The sequence below is a fragment of the Ochotona curzoniae genome, unplaced genomic scaffold (assembly GCF_017591425.1).
Source record: "Ochotona curzoniae isolate NIBS_2020 unplaced genomic scaffold, NIBS_Ocur_1.0 contig_2318, whole genome shotgun sequence".
Lineage (NCBI taxonomy): Eukaryota > Metazoa > Chordata > Mammalia > Lagomorpha > Ochotonidae > Ochotona > Ochotona curzoniae.
In genome coordinates, this window is record NW_024465419.1 from 15840515 (window position 1) to 15862628 (window position 22114).

General features: G+C 40.0%; 1 protein-coding gene and 1 pseudogene across 1 annotated transcript in view; both read left to right on the top strand.

The window, feature by feature from the left end:
• The window catches only part of LOC121151334 (DDB1- and CUL4-associated factor 13), a 34788-nt gene extending 28288 nt beyond the window's left edge, over positions 1–6500 (top strand). The window contains exons 9-11 of the mRNA XM_040972680.1: positions 3404–3539; positions 4798–4961; positions 6323–6500. Coding sequence (XP_040828614.1) covers positions 3404–3539; positions 4798–4961; positions 6323–6410 — 388 coding nt within the window. The 3' untranslated portion in view covers positions 6411–6500. The remainder of the gene's footprint in view (positions 1–3403; positions 3540–4797; positions 4962–6322) is intronic.
• A 13465-nt stretch (positions 6501–19965) lies between these two features.
• LOC121151407 lies at positions 19966–20059 on the top strand (annotated as a pseudogene).
• Positions 20060–22114: the final 2055 nt, after the last annotated feature.

Below are 22114 nucleotides of genomic sequence, written 5' to 3' on the forward strand. Positions count from 1 at the left end.
AAGGCGGATATACAGAGAGGAGAGACAGAGAGGAAGATCTTCCGTCCGATGATTCACTCCCCAAGTGACCGCAACGGGCCGATACTATGCCGATCTGAAGCCAGGCGCCTCTTCCGGGTCTCCCACGCGGGTGCAGGTTCCCAAAGCTTTGGGCCGTCCTCGACTGCTTTCCCAGGCCACAGGCAGGGAGCTGGAAGGGAAGCGGGGCTGCCGGGATTAGAACCGGCGCCCATATGGGATCCCGGGCGTGCAAGGGGAGGACCTTTAACCACTTGCGCCACCGCGCCGGGCCCTAGACCTGTAATCTTTAAGAGCCCAGCAGCTGAGATCATGCTGATGATTCCAAAGCCATTAGGACAACTAATAGAGTTCCAACTAGAAAGCTCAGGTTACTCAGGACTTATGTAAAAGTGAGTTCTTATATTTTATATCCAGGGAATTATCTCTTGATGTGGTTTGAAGGATGTGTGTGTGTGTTAGGATTTGTTTAATTGAAAGTCAGATGTGAGGCATGGTGTGATGGCTCCGTGGCTAAATCCTCACCTTGTCTGTGCTAGGATCCTGTATAGGTACCAGTTCATGTCCTGGCTGCTCCGTTTCCCATCCAGCTTCCTGTTTGGCTTGGAAAAGCAGAAGGGGATGATGCAAAGCTTTGGAACTGTATACCCACGTGGGAAACCTGCAGGAAACTCCAGGCTCCTGACTTTGGATTGGCTTAGCTCTGTCCATTGCAAGCACTTGGGGAATGAAGCAGTGAATGGAAGATCTTTCTCTTTAACCTTCTCTCTGTAAATCTTTTTCTTATTTTTTTCTTAAAAAATAAAGATGTGAGGAAGAGAGAGAAATATCTTTCATCTGTCTGCTGATTCACTAGGCCCTAGATGCCACAACAGCCAGGCTTGGACCAGGCTGAAATCAGGAGCCAAAGTCTTCCAGGTCTCCCACTTGGGTAGCAGACACCCACGCACTTGAGCCACATTCTGCTACTTTTCCTAGGCCATTAGTGGGGACCTGAATTGGAAATAGAACAGCTGGGACACAAACTGGTATCCATATAGGATGCTGATGCTGCAGGCAACAATTTTATTGCTGTGCCACAAAGCTGACCCCAAGTTGGATGGTTTTATGATCGTGGCAGAAATTTCCTCTTACCTTTATCTTAATTGGTCTGAAAGCCAGTTTCAGTTCATTTCTTTGTTGTGCTCTGATTTTCTATCATTATAAACAGAAACTCATGTATAGGCATTGTTTTAAAATATTTTCTTATAACAGAGCTTGCATTGATTGATAATCTTCACACAAACTTTCAGTAACTACACCAAAATTTTATTTGAATCAGTATTTGGAAATAGACATTTGTTGAGATTTTGTTTGACTAGTAACCAAAAAAAAAAAAAAAAAAACTGGTAGCATTCAGAGAAGTTTATTTTTAATATGTATATAAAGAACTTAGGTTTTTAAAATGTATCAGGGCCAGTATTGTATAGTAGGTTAAGCCTATACCGCCAGCATACCGTATGGGTACCAGTTTGTGTCTTAGCTGCTCCATTTCTGATCCAGCTCCTTGCTAACGTGCCTGGGCAAGCAGCAGAAAATGGCCTAAGTATTTGGGCTCCTGCAACCTGTGTTAGAGGCCTGGAAGGAGTTCTAAGCTCCTGGATTTGACCTGATCCAACCCTCACCATTGCAACCATTGGAAGAATGAACCAGCAAGTGGAAGATCATTCAGATTGTCTCTCTCGCTTGCAATAAATAGCTAAGTCTTCAAATAAAAATGTATTTATATCCTAATGGTATAATTTTCAGTGAGCTTTATAAAGTTATATGTGTGCAAATAAAAATAGATCTAGAAAAACTCTTATCATTAATAGTTTACTACTGAGGACAATCCAAAATTGATTAAGTGACTGATCATCGGATTTGATTAATCTGTTACATGAGCAGGTTATATTTTTGGTGGCAGCTGAGGCCTGATTAAATTTTCTTACATTGTTTTGGAAAGAGGAGTCTTTCAAATAAAATTGAGGGGCAGAAGAAAGAGCAATCTATTTCATCTAGTTTGCACTTTTATAGGTTTTTTTTTTAACCATTTTCTCCCTTTTAAAAATGTCTTAAGGTGTAAGTGCTAACAAAATATTCATCAGAATTGTGTAAAAGACTGGTTTCGTGGGTATACTTCGGAGCTGGGTGGGTGTACATTGGAGTTGGCTTTTTTTTTTTTTTTAGTTTGTTAGTTTTGTAGTTGGGAATTACATTTGGTTTGATCTTTCCATGTTGACTTTCCTTTATTGTGCATAATTTGTTGAGCCTGTTGCTTTTTTACTCTTGTGGTCTGATACGGAAAGTCTGTTTCTCCAGAAATCTCATCTTATTTTGTCTGACCTTGTCTCTTACCTGCTTTTTAATGATTTTCTTAACACTTCTTATTATAGTATCTTCTGTGAATTCACTTAGCATGGTTCACAGCCTTTCTAAATAGGTATGACATTTGTCATCTTCATTTATTAAATGACTCTTACCTTAACTTACCTGACACTTTATACCCCTCCCTTTCTTTTCACACAGGTAAATCATCAATTCTCACTTAAATTAATAAAACTTCTTAATTAATGTGAGCAAAGCAAAAAATTAGATAATTTTAGTATATAAAAATGTGTTTATTGAATGTTAATACTTTTACCTTATTTTCCAGTAAAATGAAGAAATATGAAAAGGAATGTAATCTGGGGCTTAATAGAATATAAACTATTCTTGACTCTACATAGTCACTTCAACCATAATATTTTTTTAAAGATTTATTTATTTTTATTGCAAAGTCAGATACACAGAGAGGAGAGACAGAAAGGAAGATTTTCCGTTCAATGATTCACTCCCCAAGTGAGCACAATGGCCAGTACTTCGTCAATTCGAAGCCGGGAGTCAGGAGCTCTTCCAGTTCTCCCAAGCGGGTTCAGGATCCCAAAGCATTGGGCCGTCCTCGACTGCTTTCCCAGGCCACAAGCAGGGAGCTGGATGGGAAGCGGGGCCACCGGGATTAGAACCGGTGCCTGTGTGGGATCCTGGTGCGTTCAAGGCAAGGGCTTTAGCCACCATGCCGGGCCCCAACCATAACATTTTTGTCTAGTTTTTGCTCTCAGTGTTTTTGTGAGCTTTCCTGTGCATCTCATTTTCTTACATGTGTTGTTTTGCAGAATTCTCTGAGAGCAGGATTGGTTTTTGTCCCCCAGCTGTTGGTGTAGAACCCAGTTAGTTGGTTTAAATAGAAATACATTGGAATAAATTTGAATTTTCCTTTTTTTATCCCCTTCAGACCTGAAAATAATATCCTGATACTGATAATCAGTGGTTCAAGAAAAGCTATGCCAAAATCCTAAGGATTTTTACCTTTGTTACTTTTCCCTAGGGAAGTCTACCACACAAAGCGAATGCAGCACGTGATCTGTGTAAAATGGACTTCTGACAGCAAGTATATCATGTGTGGATCTGATGAAATGAACATTCGCCTGTGGAAAGCCAATGCTTCTGAAAAGCTGGGTGTGGTAAGACTGATTGTCATAAAGCTGCTTTCTGATTTTCTTGGCTGTCGTGTTTCAAAGATAATTTATTAACAGTACGTTAGTCATTTTGATCAAATTGAAGTAACGGATGAAAAAGGAGGTGAGTTGCAGCATAACAGACAAGACTGTATTGATTATTTTTTAAGTGAAGTTTCCATTCAGAGTGCTTTTGTTAGTTTATGTGCTTGAAATGTGAGCCTCTTAATTCTTTGTGTTTTGCATGAGGGGTAAGGAAAGAAAATTCAGGGACTTGGGACATGAAATGTCGGGGCACATATTTGTTCGGTTGGAAGAATAGCAATTGGTCAGATCAAAAGCTGCAGTCTTTAATATCTCTGTGCAGTCTTTAATATCCGCCACAGCAGCACACTTAAATAAGAAGTAAACACAGGACCTTTTTAAGACATTTACTGAAAATATAGCAAATACTGTCGCTGTTAGTTACTTTTGGATTGCAGAATTATTACTGATTTTTGTTTGTTCCTGCTAGTTTTAGAAAAGAAATATGCAAAGTGTTTATATCAGAAACAAATATTAAGAAGTAAAGGTTATTTCCTACTTAGCCTCGGCAGGAATATTAGGAAGAGCAGTAAAGGTAATTCTCATTTGGTTTTAATGATTGGTAAGTAATTATGTTTTTGTTTTTGTTTTTTTAAAGATTTATTTATTTATTGGAAAGTTAGATATACAGAAAAGAGGAGAGACAGAGAGGAAGATAAGTAATTATGTTTTGGGTCTAAACGTTTATAAATACAATTTATAGCCAGATTTTCTTTTATATGAGATAGAGTAAGATGGATGGAGTTCTCATCCATTATTTCTTTATTTAATTTCATTAAATTAAATTTTAGTTCATCATTAAATGTTGCTCTAAACGTATTGAAGGTTAGTTATGGAATTGAACACCTTTTTTCCCTCTTTGTTTCAGTCGTCTTCACCTCTAACCCACACCCAATATTGGAGTGATTGGTTTGATAATTGGTTTTGGTGCTTTTTTATGTTGTTTACACCTAAGATGATCCACATAGCCCTATTCTTTCAGAAGTTTTGTTTTTCACTTGATGACAGCTGCAGATGTTGGCCTAAAGGGAGATTTGTTGGTTACAGATTTACTGCTAGCAACAACCTTGTAAAGGACATTGGCAGTCTAGTTGGAGGGTAAAGCTGCTGCCTAACTTTGTCAGACTGAAACAAAATAAAGAATATGTTATTCACTGAGATACCAAAATGAATTTTTCAGCTTACATCACGAGAAAAGGCAGCCAATGATTATAACCAGAAGTTAAAGGAGAAGTTTAAACATCATCCTCATATAAAACGAATAGCTCGTCATCGACATCTGCCCAAGTCCATCTACAGCCAGATTCAGGAGCAGCGCATCATGAAGGAAGCCCGCCGACGAAAGTATGTTTCCTGGCATTCGATTTGTACCGCAGTGCCCTGTTACGCCCTCATCCCACCGAAAACAAACTGCTTTTTGTGCTTCTGTTTCTGGTTTTTTTTTTTTTTTTTTTTTTTTTTTTTTGAAAGGCAGATTTTACAGTTTTTCTGTCTGCTGGTTCACTCTCCAAATGACTGCAATAGTGAGAGCTGGCCTGATCCAAAGCTGGAAGGCAGGACCTTTCTTTTAGTCTCCCATGTGGATGCAGGCTCCCAAGGATTTGAGTCATCTCTTCTGCTTTCCCAGGCAATAAATGGGGAGTTGAGTTGGAAAAACAGCATTCAGGACAAGCCCTTGCAGGTGGAGGATTAGTCTGCTGTACCACAGTGCTAGCCCCACAAACTACCTTTGAAAGGACTAGTTTAAGTGCTAGTATATCTTGAATTTTTAAAGGCCTCTTTTTTTTTGTTTTTTTAATTTATTTGAAAGGCAGAGTGATGGAGACAAAAAGATTGTCCATCCTTTGATTGACTTCCCAGATATCTGCAGCAGCCAGATCTGAACCAGGCTGAACTCAGTATCGAAGAACTTAATCTTGGTTTCCTATGTGGGTGGCGGGGCCCAGGCACTTTGACCATCTTCTGTTGTCTTTAAGGCACACTAGCAGGAAACTGGATCAGGAGCGAAGATAGAACTCAGTGAGCACTTTAATAGGGGGTGCTGGTGTCATCTACTGCACCACAGCATTTACCCTAGATACGTTTTTAAAAACTTTTCTGGCCTTTTATTTTTCTCTCATTTGAAAAGTAAGAATTTTTATGACTCATTTTTTAATTTGTTTAAAATACATTTCATGAAAATGAATTGTCAAAATAAAAAATCTCATTTTAAAAATATAAATCATGTATGTTTTCAGAATGATTTATAATATAGCTGGAATTAAGAAATATGATGTATTTTCTAAGTTAAAGAATGTAAAGAGCTTAGAGTGCATTTTTCTTAAGTAAAAGTTTTTCTGATATGCTTTGTCCTGACATCTAAGATGTAATGCAGAACTCCACCACCACCACCATTCCCTGTGGGATTGGGGATCCTATTGAAACACATACTTCATGCAAAGTAGTATAGAAATTCTGAGAAGCTTTTTATAAAAATTAGGTTGTACAACAAAGTGTAACTGTGGCATATTTTTAAATTTAGTAGAAGACACTGATAAAGTTTATTTCTAGTGACTGTCTGCCTTGTACCTGTTTTCGTTGTGAAAATGTTTTGTCTCAGTAGATGTTGTCCAGTGATAGAAAATAGTGTATGATTTTTTTTTGAGAAAGTCTGCTTTGGATGAGATGATTTTTCATGAGCTTACTTATGTTTTATTCATTTCTAGGGAAGTGAATCGCCGTAAACATAGCAAGCCTGGATCAGTGCCAATTGTGTCAGAGAGGAAGAAGCACGTAGTGGCAGTTGTAAAGTAATATTTGGTATTCCTGCTAATCCTGATATGAAGCTGTTTACTTTTGACTTGGTGATTCTGCAAATAAAAGCGCTCTGTTTAGTAGTATTTATTTCAGTTACATATGTGGGCTCTTCTTGTTTTTCGGCTACCCTGCACAATGACCCTTAAAGGGTAGCCTGATTGGTTGGACTGCCTAATATTTTATCCTTAATCTGCTTTAATTTTTCATGAAAGAATTTGCAATATTTGCAACTCACTTATTTTCTTGCTGTTAAAACTTTTCCCCTGATAGATTATAGACAGTCTGCGTTTGCATTTACTTTTTAAACATTTAGAAGAATTATGATAGAACTTTTTGAGCTGAATTTCTCTCCCATGTTGTATTCATATTTGGCCTTTCTAGGCCTTAAATATGAACAACCTGCATTTTTATAAGTAATACTAATTGTAATTCGTGGTCAGGATAATAAAACATGCTTTTTCTCAGCATTGAAACTTTGATGATCTGTTTCTGGTAAATCATTATCTGCGTAACAAACTTTATTATAAGTACTCATATGTACATACACACACACACACACATATATATATATATACTGATTTTTAGTTAAGAGACCTTTAAAAAAAAGTGAAAGACTTTTTAACAATACATACTTGTAGCAAAAAAATGTAAATGTGCCGCAGTGGTGAATATCAGTATCTGGAGGTTGGGCACAGAATCCCTTGGGGGGCGTGTCCTAATGGTTACAGCTCAAGTTTTGCGTCTGAGGCTGTGTATAAATTCTACTTTTATAAAGCTTTTTTGATAAGTATTTTATATTCTTTTTCCTAAGACTGATATGAGATCACCCACTTGTGTTTTAATTCTAATGTTGTCGGTATCATATTACTTGATTTCTTAAGGTGAGCACACATCTCTTATGCACCCATATGATTGTTAGTTTGGATGTGGTATCAAAGAATATGCAAATATTCGTCCATAATCATGATTCTCTGTCATTTTGAGTCCAAGAAACAGATGCGAGATGGGGTTAGCCGTGCGAGAATTTGACTGGAAGAATCTTGAAGGATGAAGGAGAGAGTAGGAGTCGGCATGGAGACCTTTCCTGCTGTGTTGCAGAGATTGACACTTAGGACAGAAGAGAAGAGGGTTGCTCAGAATCTCAGGAGAGTGCTGGAACAGATTGGGTCAGGCTGATGGGCATCCCTCACAGTGCTGTCCATGACAGGGAGTAGCCTGAGGCCCAGGTAGGTGCAGTGGGCACCGTAGGGATGGCAGCTGGGGCTGACAGCTCTGCTTCCTGCACAACGGTGCTCAGCGCCATGTCGCTGTCACTGCTCCAATCTTGGCCCTGCACACATCTACCTTACCTCTCCTTGCAGGTTTAGGTAGACACTCCGCCAGCGTTCCCTTATGCTTCTTGGAAGACTGTGATCAGGTGCCCCATAGCTGCCTTTGCAGGGCTGCCATGGGGGGCCTCAATACCATCTCCCTCTGCAAATTCGGAGCAGGCTATTAATACAGAGGGGGAAATTTCCGGAAGGAAAGCCGTTTCATCGTCTAACAGTGTCTTAACCTTTACAGAGAATGAGCTTCTTTTCTTACAGCCTCTTCTGCATAAGCACTTGTAGTCACCAAGGCCAGTTTTCAGCTGATTTTCAGTGGTAGATAGAACAAGTCCATTCTCTTCTCTTTGCACCACTTTATTCTTGGCTTTCTCTTTCTTTTCTGTATTCCTTGCTTATGTTTTGGCTGATGTAAAATCTGATGACTTTAGCCCAGTGACCTTGTTAATGTACATACAGCCTAGAGTTGAGTAACCGTAGGCTGATGTCGGCAGGCCATTTGACGTTACTGCCTGGAGAAGTGCTACCTGCTGAGTCACCGGCACTGCCTCCTGTTACAACCTGTGCTTTCCATAGTGATGTCGCCAGGACTTCAACACCACTGAGCCTGACTAGCTAAAGATAAGAGGGATTTTTCCTGTGATTCAAACCTTTCCTCAATCTAGAAATGGGGGTATGATTTTGACATTTTGAAATGTAACTCTAGCAGTCCAAGATTTTTTAAACCAAATACAGGAAACTGGTTTTTTTTAAAAGATTTCTTTATTATTTTTATTCAAAAGTCAGATATACAGAGAGGAGGAGAGACAGGAGTCTGCTGATTCACTCCCCAAGTGGCCACAATAGCTGGAGTTGAGCAGATCTGAAGCCAGGAGCCCAGAGCTTCTTTCAGGTCTCCCACATGGGTGCAGGGTCCCAAGCTTTGGGCCATCCTGCACTGTTTCTCCAGGCCACAAGCAGGGAGCTCAGTGAGAAGTGGGACTGCCGGGACAGGAACAGGTGCCTGTATGGGATCCCAGAACATTTAAGATGAGGACTTCAGCCACTACACTTCCGCACTGGGCCCCACACAGATATTAAAAAGTGAAGTTGTTAATGCAGAACCTGGAAGAGAAGGATACAAAAATGGTGGCCACATGAAAGGGTTACTTAAGAAGACAGAAATCTAAGCAAATAGAAGTCATTTACAGTAATTCCTCACAGAAGGCATTTGGCACAATTATATATAATAGTATACTCAATAACAGGTTGTTATTAAGTTCTGCCACTTGATTGAATCTATATTATCAACTAATAAAACTAGGCTAGGCACTTTGCTTATTCAACCTATCTTTTTTTTTTTTTTTTTTTTAAATAAGTAAATGAAAAGTGTCTGCTGGGTTCTGGCCAGGCTAACCCACATGGATCTCCATCAGGGTTTCCCATGTGGATGAAGGGCAGGGGCCCACGCACTTGTGCTTTCCCAGACACCTTAGCAGGGAGCTGGGTTGGAAGTGGAGCTACTGGAACTTGAACCAGTGCTCTTCAGTTATGCCAGCAGACAGCAGCTTAATCCACCATGCTATGTCCCCTACTCCTCAACTTGTTCTTTCACAATCCCTGCTCATATTTTCAGAAAAAGGAGAAGATCTGGGCATCACTATGTCATGAGCAAGAAGGAGTAAACAAAAAATCAAAGAATCTTATGATCAGCTTAGATATTTGAGCAATGAACCTAAAAAGGATTGCAACCCACTAAACAATAATTTATATAGAGCTCTCCAGCCAAATATTAGAAAATAATTAAATATTTGATGATAGACATATAAAGGGTCAGTGTTTTTCAATGTTATGGTATAATGGCTGATGTGAGTTCAAACGTTTTAATCCCTTTTAAAGTTCTTAAATAGCTATAATTGATTCAGGACCAGCCAATTACTCCTGAATGAGTGAATGATTTATTGAAGAGTATCCTGAAATCAGTATGTATGGAATCCCGGCCAAGTTTGTGTGTGTGTGAGAGACAGAGAGAATGGCAATACCAGCTTTATACCTGGATCTCTTTACAAATACTGAAGCTAACATCCAGAAATAACCTCATTATGTTATTTCACTCCCTAAATTTTCTTTCCTGCATTGGTTATATTCAAATATTCAACATACCACCCACAGAGCTATCACCAAGTCAAGAAACCTGGGTAGAAAGGTACAAATGGTATTGATGGTATTACTATCAATAGTGGCTTATGTTTACTGCACACTTAGAACACTGCAAAACATTTAATACACTTAATTTAAATTAATTTGTCTCTAATCCTTTGAAAGGAAGATATTATTATCCATAGTCTCTATTCTGCATTCAACCTATAAAAGATTGTGAAAAAAGCTTGGTCTCAATGCCCGGGGCAATAGTGTGGTGGTTAAAGTCCTCACTTTGTATGCACTGGGATCCCATATGGGTGCCAGTTGTAATCCCCACGGCCCGCTCCACTTCCAGCTTCCTGCTAATGGCCTGGGAAATCATTCGAGGATGGCCCAAAGCTTTGGGACCCTGCACCCATGTGGGAGACCTGAAAGAGCTCCTAGCTCCTGGCTTCGCATTGGTCAACTCCAGTCATTGCACTTATTTTGGGAGTGAACCATCGGACAGAAGATCTTCCTCTCTGTCTCCTCTCTGTAAATCTGCTTTTCCAATAAAAATAAATCTTTTTTTAAAAAGCTTGGTCTCAAAAGAGTAATATGGGGCCAATTGCAGTAGCCTGCCGGCTAAAGTCCTCACCTTGAATGCGCCGGGATCCCATATGGGCTCTGGTTCTAATCCTGTCAGCCCCACTTCCCATCCACCTCCCTGCCTGTGGCCTGGGAAGGCAATTGAGGATGGCCCGGGGCCTTAGGACCCTGCACCCACATGGGAGACCTGGAAGAGGCTCTGGGTTTCTGGCTTTGGATCGGCTCAGCTCCAGCCATTACAGCAACTTAGGGAGTGAATCAGAGGATGGAAGATTTTCCTCTCTTCTCTCCTCCTCTCTGTATATCTGACTTTCCAATATAAATAAATAAATAAATAAAATCTTAAAAACACACACAGACACAAAAGCATTCTACCAATTGTAGAAACCTGACTTCCTACTGTGGAAGAAAAAAGCTCCCCCAAAGGTGCACAATATATTTTAAGTACCATCTAGTTCTGGTCTGTTGCATGGATGAATAGAAATGCAATAGGTCTGGTTTCAAAGTAAGTCTGATACCTCATTCTGATATATTACTATTAGTTCTTCAACAATACTACATTATCAGGAATTTAATGCCCAGGTCTAATAATACTTAAGTTTGAAGCTGATGTTCTTCAGGAAGATAGGCAAATTGTGAGACAGAAATTTCATTAAGAAGTACAAAAGAATCAGAAAACATAGGGCAGAGGACAAAAAGAGTATATGAAAGTGGGTGTGAGGAATAGAGGCACCAAGCCAGAGCAAGGTACACTGCAGGTTCTAGTGGATGGGCCTGTGAGAAAGAAAGCCAGTAGAAACAGAAAATAGGCTTCCAGCAGGTGCAAGTAACTCATACTCTTACATACACAAAGGATCAGAGCAATTTACAAGCAAAAAAGTGGAGACATACCTTCTGATCTTGATCCTATGATTTGCCCAATCAAAGAAGAAAGATGTTTCTTGGGGCTAGTTTCAAATATTTGCCTGAATGATTTTGAGTCACTCTCCTGTTACTAAAGTTGTCCCTGTTTGTTGCAACTGAACAAGATGAAATACCTAGGAGTTTGGTTAATCCTTCGATTTGATCCTACAGTAGATTTGTAACTTGGACGTGATTTTGTTGTAAAGAACCCGGAAACAGCCACCTTATTCTGAATGGGCATATGTTTAGTTCTAGTGCCCTATCCACTGGCCATTTATCTTTCCATCTTTGAATTTCAGTGTCCGAGAGAAGAAAACTTGTTAGCTGTGTTCATTCATTTGAGGGTAGTAGAGTCACCTCAGAGGTCTCTAACTAGCAGTTTTAAGATACCTTCTCTTGAGCACTGGCTTGGCATAGGCTAGAGGTGGAGTATCTTTGAAAAGAGCTGTGGAATTAGCAAGCTTCTATAATGCTTAGCACTTAGTTAATCATTAGACTAAATAGTAATATTGTGTTCATTGTTCTCATATGGGGAAGGAGGTGAAAAAACCATGGAGGCCTTGGGGACATACCACTTGTGAGTTGACAGTAGGCTGTGGGAAGAGGAATCTGATCTCTGGCCTAATTCATTTGGACTTTGCCTAGCTGCATGGTTTTTGTCTGCTGATGCTCATTCCCAAATAACGTTCCTAGGCTTCATCTGGCCTCTTGTTTCTTACTGGCATGAGAAGACTGATGGGATGTGGTTGTAGACCCCAGTTACTGTCATTTGTTCATGAGGTTCCACCTGAGTCCCCATAGTGAGCAGTGTGCAAACCCCTGACTAAGCTCCTCCCTTATGACTTCTGGCTGTGTCCTATTTATTATCTTAATAGACACTTTCGTAATGCCTTGAGTTCTAAAACAACCCATGATACAGCTCCTTGTGCTGTGACTAATCAGTGATGAGCCCCTGGATTTTGGCTTAATTTACCAACTGCAGCACTACTGAAAACTCTGCAGCCATTTCCAGCCACTGCAGCGGCTGTATTTTGAGGTTTCACTGTGCTTTGCACCCACAAAGAACACAAATTTTGCAGACTTCACTCTTTTCTCCACAGAATTGTATAATGTGACTGGCAGGGGCAAAATAGAAGATCTGTATAGACACCAGGTCACACATTCAAGTGTCCTTGTTTAATGTGATTGAAGGTTTCTGTTGGCTTAGCACCTTAAACTTCTTTTTTAAAGATTTATTTTTATTATTTTTCTATTGGAAAGGCGGATATACAGAGAGGAGAGACAGAGAGGAAGATCTTCCGTCCGATGATTCACTCCCCAAGTGAGTGCAACGGCCGATACTATGCCAATCCGAAGCCAGGAGCCCCTTCCGGGTCTCCCACGCAGGTGCAGGGTCCCAAAGCTTTGGGCCGTCCTCGACTGCTTTCCTGGGCCACAGGCAGGGAGCTGGAAGGGAAGCGGGGCTGCCGGGATTAGAACCGGCGCCCATATGGGATCCCGGGCGTGCAAGGTGAGGACCTTTAACCACTTGCGCCACCGCGCCGGGCCCTAGCACCTTAAACTTCTTAGTGAAGAAACAGTTCCCTAAGGATTTCTAATCAAAACATCACAATGTTAGATACGTGAAAAGTGTTCCTTAAACAGTTCGAATTGAGAGGAAATTAAGGACTGAATATTGAGTTTTGAGTGGTGCTAATATGTATCCCTCAAAGCCACTGTTTTCAATATTTATAAATTTTATCTAGGAAATTCATTCGGATTTACTTGTGTTATTACTCAGTAGAATTCCAAATAGAAAGTTTCAAGCTCAAATGTAACAATCAAATAACTAGAACACGTATGTTTGAAGTCTAGTTTCAATTCTGTAAGGAAGTAGGTCAGGAAATTAGTTTCTGAAAAGCAATCTTGTTAATTAGATTTCTTTCCAGGTGAAATGTGAAACTGAATATCATTATCCAGTCTGACTTATAATAAATGGATCTAATTTCAGTTATAATACAGAATTTCCTATTCATTCATCTGAGGCTTCCTTCCAAATACTATCATTGGTTTTATGAGGAAAAATGCAAACTATTTCCTAGAGGAAATAATGTTTCAAGGTAACTTTTCTAAATTAGAGTAACTAAGGTAAAATCAGAGTAAATAAGGTAAAAGAAATGGATTGCTCCAAATCTGTACTCCATAATAATCAGTTTAGCCTGTTGTGATTATAGACACTCTTTAGAAAGTAATACCATGTAATATAAAAGAATTTCTAAGGAGACAATGTCATAACCTTAAGCAAGTAGCAAACTTGACAAAGGTGTTTGCTTTATGATCTAAGAACCAAAGTCAAGGGTAGTCCTGGGTGTTTTTTTTTTATTTGGGTTGGGTCAGGTTGTTTTGCTTCCCTCACAAACATTTCTGAGATTCTTGGCTGAAGTTCCATCCCTTTTTTACAACAACAACCTAATAAATTATCTTAAGCAGCATACAGTGCACATTAGGCTCATTCCTGGATACCCAGCATGTGTTCTGGTGGAATCCACACTATGTGATTCTTGAAGTAATGGAGCCAGACCCTCCTCTCTACGTTGCTTTATAGGTAAGGACAACTGTGTATTCCTGCCCAGTGCTTTGAATCAGGGCTTAGTGGAGCTGTTGGATAAAGACACACACACACATCCTTTTTTTTTTTTTAAGATTGATTTATTGGAAAAGTAGATTTATAGAGAGGAGAGACAAAAAGATCCTCCATCCACTGGTTCATTCCCAAAATGGCCACAATGGCCAGAATAGAACTGATCCAAAGCCAGGAGCCTGGAGCTTCTTCCAGGTCTGCCACACAGGTGCAGGTCCCCAAGTCATTGAGCCATCCTCTACTGCTTTCCCAGTCCATAAGCAGAGAGCTTGATGGGAAGTGGAGCAGCTGGGATACAAAGTGGCACCCATAAGGGATCTTGGAGCTTGCAAGATGGAGGATTAGCCAACTGAATCATTGTGCCGGACCCTGGGGATGCTTTTGAAGTGGCACAGAAGTGCAGCCCGCAGCAGCTGAGCACAGCAGTGACAATCATGTCTATTGAAACATCCCAGACAGACCATTTCTGTAGCTTTGACCTGATTTCTGCTCACTAGCTTTGCTGGCTCCTCTCAAACTTGCAGCCTTGGAGTCCAGCCTTTGTATCCAATCTGTGAGCTGTCTTAAAACCTTACCAAAAAATTCCCTTTCTGCTGAAGTAATTGAAAGTCCGTTTCTATTGATATAACCAGGAACCAGCATATACTTATAGCTCTGCTAACTCATTAATTAGGAAACAGCTTTTGTTTTTTGTTACATAAAAATATTCTAATTTATAAGCAAATCTTTTCTGAGAACTGTTTAAAAAAATAATAATTGATGGAGAAATAACGGTAAGCTTATCTGTTGATTTGGGTGTCTTGCCTCTTTTGGTTTTGGATGGGAAAATTTTCCGCCCGGAGAAGCCATTCATTTCCCTTTCTCTTTCCTTTTGTAATCGTGTCTTGCTCCTCTCAAGACCATTCTTTCTTCCTCCCAAACCTCGTCACCATACTACTGATACTCTGGTTGCCCCCCTTTGTCAGGGACAGGGGAGTCCGTAGAGAGAAAGAGCCTGAAAGGAGGGGAAGCTTCCAACAGCAGGTGAGAAGGACAGAGAGGGCAGGAAGGAACGCCTGTCACTTTTCTATTTGAGTAAACTTAACTCTTGTACATTTCTTGCCCTGTTTTCAACTTCCACTCTTGGAATTGAGAAATGAGTAAAGGAAGAAAGGTGGGGCCCGGCGGCATGGCCTAGCAGCTAGAGTCCTTACCTTGAATGTGCCAGAGTCCCATGTGGGCATCAGTTCTAGTCCCGTCAGCTCCACTTCCCATCCAGCTCCCTGCTTGTGGCCTGGGGAAGCAATCGAAGACAGCCCAAAGCTTTGGGACCCTGCACCCATGTGGGATGCCCGGAGGAAGTTCCTGGATCCTGGCTCCGGATTGGCCGTTGTGCTCACTTGGGGAGTGAATCATCGGGTGGAAGATCTTCCTCTCTGTATATCTGACTTTCCAATAAATAAATAAATCTTTGAAAAAAAAAAAACAAAGGTGGCAGAAGAAAGGAAGTATGATTATCTTATAATTGTACCTATGAAATACATGAAACCTGTTCTCGTTATATTAATAAATTAATAAAAAATTTTAAATGAAGAAGAAAGAAAACCTGTGGGTCACAGTTTCCTACCCCTGGCCTCTTATTTCCATTTAGCTTGCAAGGGGGTTTGTGTTATGTAGTGTTGATTTCTCCACACTTGAACAGTTTGAATAGCATGGTAGGTGCTTTGGAGTTTGTTGAATAGTTGTGATGATTTGTTTAAAGCTCTGTAAATTCCTACTCAGTTACATTTGAGCTTAAATTCAGTTCTTATGAAATGATTTCGGATTTTTTTTCAGAATTTGTAACTTACTTTACCAATTGAAAATACATTCAAGAGTAAAGTGGTGTTCTTCCAAATAAACATGTAAAGCAATTTCAGGGAACTTGGAGACTGCCCTTGCTACAAAGTGTTGAGAGAGTGCTAAATTTCTCGTTGATGGTTTAATAAACAAAGGAATGGGCCTGGCACAATGGCTCAATGGCTGGGTCCTAACCTTGCAGGCCCTGGGATCCCATGTGGGTGCCGGTTTGTGTCCTGGCTGTTCCACTTTCCTTCCAACTCCCTGCTAATGTTCTTGGGAAAGCAGTGGCAGAGGGCCCAGAGTCTTGGGACCCTGCACCCACAAGGGAGACCCGGGAAGCTCCTGGCTCTAGGCTTTGAATCAGCTCAGCTCAGCTCAGCTCTGGCCATCGTGGCCATTTGGGGGTGAACCGTTGGATGGAAGATCTTTCTGTCCTTCTCTGTAAATCTGATCTACCTTCCAAAAAAATAAAATCCTTTTTAAAAAATTAACTAACTTCAGTTCAAAATTGATTTGAGTGGATAAATGAAATACTAACATTTTGTTCATATACTAATGTACTAACAACTTCTCTATTTTGAAATATTTCCTCAGATTTTGTCTAATGGGAATTTCAGTAAAGAATTTAAGAAGCTTCTTTCAAAGTGCCAGAGGAGCTTCATGGGCCTCACCCGAACGCACCCACTCCTCCTTTCATTGTCATCCCAGGCCTGTCAACCCCTGTCTTCTCCAGTACCAATGCCAACCTCCTCCATTGCCACCCTGCCACATGACAGTTTCACTCCTCTGATTTGCTAATTAGTCAGACACTAGACAGTCTACCTCTTGATAGCCTTGGCTTCTCCCTGTCCTGTGAGTCATCAAGTCCTAAATATCTCCTAATTATCTTTGAGTCCTCCTTCCTCTGTTTGTCACCATTGCCAGCATCCCAGTGTAGCCCTGCAATATTCGTCATTGAACCTACAGCAGTTGCCTCCTAAAGGATTTTTTTATGAGTTTTGTCCCCTTTTAACTTGTCCTCCATGCTTTAGACAATGTGGTCTTTTTAAAAAGTACCATCACCACAACTCTCGTGTGCCTAAAGACCATCCAATCAATGTCATTGCCATTAAAGTCCAGAATTCTTTATGATGGTTAGAAGACTGTGCTCTCCATCACCATCATACACCACCTCATACCACACTGCTCCTCTGGCTTGGCCAGTGGTGGACTTTTCTCGCAGTTCTTGGATCATGTTGTAATCTCTTCTGCCTTGAGACTTTCCATAAGTTACTCTTGTCTGCCCTCAGTTCTCATGTCACATCCTTCAGCTGCTAAACGTTTCCTTACAACTCTGCTGAGTCCACTGGACAGGCAGGTCCCTTGTCACAGCATCACACAGCACTTGTCGGCTAGCTGCAGATGCTGAGAACACATGCTCATGTCTGCTTTGCCCTTATCGATATTCCTGACTTCCTGGCTTGACTCCCCTTTTTCCTATACTCTGAGGAGTAGCTTTTGTGCCACTCTTTTCAATTTCAAATCACCTTTTAGAGAAAAATATGTCCCTTACTTAACCTCCTGTATCCCTGGGAGACAGAGATGTCTCAAATCAACCTATTTCAACAGCCATTTCAAAGAGGCAAAACAATATAGTTAAGAGTATAGTCCTTAATTTAGGCTGCTTGAAATCAAATCCTAGGTTTGTCGATTACAGAGCGTGATCTCAGGTAAATGACTCAGCCTCTACCCTTGACTGTGTTTCTTCACTTGTCCAACAGTAATACATCACTAATGGGATTATTAGAAGAAGAAATTAGTAAGTAAGTGCCAGTAACTTCCATATTACATGTCATGTAAATAATTACTATTACCATTTCTTGAACTCGCCCTTTATATTAGTTCACTTTTCATTACTGTAAATGGATGTCTTAAACAAGTTATTCAAACAGAAAAAAAGCATATTTGAGCACCTGGCTTTGAAGGTCCACCGTTCAAGACTGGTTGGGCTCAACGGTTTGGAAATTGGGTGAGGCTGGAGCATGGCATGGCAATGGGAGAGAAAATTTGGAGGAATGAACACATGACTTTGGTTTATACAACCAATGCTCTTGCAAGAACTGTATTCTGAGAACACACCCCCAATGACCTCCTAAGGATCTCCGTTTGTGCTCTTGTTCTAGACGCCATAAATAAGTTGTTCCCACCCTCAAAGTTCCTATAACTAGGGATGTTGGGGAGTAAATGTCCACATGAGTTCAAGAGACGTTTGTTCTTCCAACCGTTCTGTGTCACATAAGGTTTACATTGGCCTTGTTTGGTTTGACTGGTTCAGTGACCAGCACAGTATTTAATATTAAATAGTTAGACTTTAAACATTTATAGCATGAATGTAAGGATGACTGAATGGTCATCATTCATTAAACATCACCATAGTGGAGAATACAAGGAGGTCTTCAACAACTTAATGGGCAATATGTGCTATGAAAAACCTATGAAAGGATTTCAAAACTTTGGTACAAAATTAAACTTCTAATTCCATTTTCCATGCACATTTGGTACCTTCATAGCAAAGCAAGAAAATCTTTATTAAGAAAATTTTTATAAACTCTCAAATTAAAATGGGGGTAACAACACCTGACACAGAGAGCTGTTCCAAGATTAGTAACAATAAAGTATGCAAAATATTCGTCTCAGTGGCTATCACACTGTGCTCACCAGTTGTAAGCTGTTATTACTCTCTGAACTTATAAGTTTGTAGACCAAACTCCCTAGGTTTCTTCCAATATTAGGCTCTAATTTCTGCTTCTCTGTTCTCTTTATTACAACAGTTGCAGATAATCTTATCTTTTCAACTTCCTATCAGTGTTACAAAATCTATGAAAGGGTAGCAAACTCTGCCTTCCATAATATCCAACACATTCCCTGTTCAGAGGTTACTCAATTCTTACGGATATTGAGAAGATAAATGGAGATGATTAGGATGTACTTTCCAAACACAAAACATTGTGCTATAGGAGTTTGCCAACAATGATTAATATAACCAGCTATCTGTAGAACTTTATGAAGGCCCTGTGTGTCTCTCAGCCTTAATGACTAAGATCATAGATATGATAGAAATCTGTAAATAGCAAGTAAAAGCAAATTTATTAAAGCCTAGGCCAACTGCATTATCCAGCTGTACACAGCGTGTTCTTTCTTCAGATGCAGCAATAAATGAAAGAGATGGTTGCCATAGAGATTGCTTAAATTATGCCCTTTGGCTAGCAGATTAGAAGTCCACTTCTATCTAGAAGAGAATGTATTTTGCCTTTAGCTGAGTTGTACAAGCTCTCTGTCACAATTTCAGTTTTAGTTATTAAAGCTCAAATATTAAACCTATAAACACCATACTTTATGAATACTTTTGTTCTTTTGGTAAAGCTTATTTTAATATTTATATGCAAATCTTAAAGGATGATGTTTCTGCCTTGAAAATTTTGTTTTTCAAGCTCTTCCCCCTAAGGTGCTATAGAAATCTTGCTTGAAATTTTTTCAGCCACGTAACTGACTTCATTTTCTTTGAAGCTCATATTTTATTTTTTGAATAATTTTTCAGAAGCTATATGTAGCATCACAAAGGGTCCACCAGCACAGCAAATACTTATGATGCATGGAAAGCCCATTTAATAATAACTTATAGTGATCAGCAAAAAGATGTGTGGATGGTAATATTCAGATCCTTATGTAGTAGTGTAATCTCTTCTTCAAAATTCAGAAAGTCATTACAAACTCACAGTCAGGAAAATCTGCCATTTGCTGCAGGGAAGAATTTGTCAAGGTTAAGCTTACTATTCTGATTCAGTAAGATAGGTTCTGTGGGTAACAATGTGGAACTTGGATTTTTTTTTTTTTTTGTAAATTGAATAAATTTTGTTTTGCTGTGAATCTGATCACTGTCCCCTAAAACATTGCTGCATAAATCCATTTTTCAAGTGTGATAACTTAAAGGAGATATGTATTCCCCAAGGAAATAATAATTTTCCTCTTTTCCTGGCACTAAGGATTCAGTCATGACCTTCTTTTGTCTAGGTTAAGGTTCAGAAAATCGCTTCTTCCTGTGTACTAGTGGTGATTTGCTATATTTATATCATTTACACGTGTATGTGTACATGTGTGTTAAAATTTGTGTTTAGGTGGGCATGTAGAGAGGAAGGTGTCACTTTACCAGCACATGTAGTAAAATCGAAATGATACAGAGAAGATTAGCAAGGCCTCTACATAAATATGTAGAACATTCCATAATTGTTCTAAAGTGCATATGTCAAATGACCAAATAACTATATTGATCTGCTAAGATTAGGATTTTTTCCTGAAGAAAAAAAATGGAGAATAGTAGAGGAAAAATAACTTCCTGAGAATTCTGAGCTTTCTAGGTGTGATTAAATAATCCTGAAGCGCATTTCCCATTTCCCCATGCCCTCCATCCCCAAAATCATCCTCTTTTTTTCTTTAAGGAAATTTCTTTTTTTTAAGATTTATTATTGTTATTGGAAACCATTTATTATTGTTATTATTGTTATTGGAAAGATATACAGAGAGCAGAGAGAGAGGAAGATCTTCCATTTGATGATTCACTTCCCAAATGGCCACAACGCCTGGAGCTGAGCTGACCTGGAGCCAGGAGCAAGGAGCTTCTTCCAGGTCTCCTATGTGGGTGCAGGGTCCCAAGGCTTTGGGACGAACTCTACTGCTTTCCCAGGCCTCAAGCAGGAAGCTGGATGGGAAGCAGAGCCAGTGAGATTAGAACTGGTGCCCACATGTGTCGGGGTCCCTTGGCCAGCAAGTCAAACCCAGACACTCGTTGTCCTTGTAGAACCTTTATTGTGGAGATGACACAGCAAAACCTGTGTGCAGCCACCGTGCAGCCACCACATTGTGAGGCCCACAGCAGCTACATCATGGCGAGGCGCTCTTCCCCCTTCCCGTTTCTCTGGCTCCCTTATATTGGGTAACACGGCCAATCAACATAAAGGTCACCTCTGCACGCAGTGGGCAGGCCAATCCTCACACAGATCACGCGCTGTCCACGAGCCATCCATGCACCCCTGGGCCAATCACAGCAGACTTCCTGAGACTTATTTTTTCTACCACAGCAGGAAGCAGCAGTTCAGCGCCCGTCCGTCTAGGGTGTGGGCTGCAGGCTCCCTACAGCTCCCCACACACATGGGATCCTGGCACCTATAAGGCAACGATTCCAGCCACTAGGCTACTGCACTGGGTCCCAAAAATCTTCCTCTTAATTGTAGTAAGACTAAGTGAGTTGTTATGCATCAAAATCTTCTAAGACCTGAAAAGAAAGGCTCCAAATCATTAAGGAAAGAATATCACTTCTGACTTTTCTTTCCCTGAAATAAAGTAAAATTTAAACAAGTACCTCTTTCCTAGGTTGAGAGAATTGATATAGCAATTATCTATTATTAATATTTCTTCTTGTTTATCAAACATAAAGTTAGTATTCCACATGTAAGAATCTCTTTAGATTTTATATAAGGAAGGCTTTACCACTGAAAGGTGCTAACATAAAATCTATCCGCTGTCTGCTGCCAGAGAGCCAGGAAATCCTAAGGATTTTCTTTCTACTTGCCCAGCGACTAGTGCTAGACATGTGGTCTGTTGCAGTCTATAACCTAAGCAGATGTCTACTGATGTTTCTGAAAAGCTTTCCTTTCTTATTGCAGACAAACAAAACTGATGTCTCTTCTGTTCTCTGTCTGCTTCTTTTTTTTTACCTCTGATGTCAATGCAGTGTCTGTCTTGTGGTGGTGTATATTATGACCACGAAACCCAACACATGAGGCTAAGGATGGTGATGGAAAGGTGGCAAGGGGTGTTTGGTGGCATCATTTCACAGGAGACTCAGCCTCCTCATTCTTTGTTCTCGTTATATGAGACAGACTGGTCCCTGTGAGTTTAAGCCATTAGTAGTTTGATTTTCTGAGTCCTTACAAGAAAATATCCTAACAGATAATTGATTTGAGTTCCAGTCTGAGAAAGCGCTCCCAGATCCAAAGGATATTGTCATTTCTCGTCTATTTCAGGTGAGGTTATTTCATCTGTAGCAATCATTAAAACCTTTTTTTCAAATCAGCAAGTCAGTTTGACCTTTGCAAAGTGTGAAAAGAGAAGTGATTGGTGTTAGATAAGCAAACAGCGCTCTGTCAAGATGTGCATACGACACAGTTCAGGAATCCTTTTCGGAGTAGTAATAGATTTTAACCCATTTGGAAATAAGGCCAATTACAAACCATGAAGGAACAAATTTAAATTGAATCCCTTTTAATCAGAGGTTCAGAGGGCTTGTA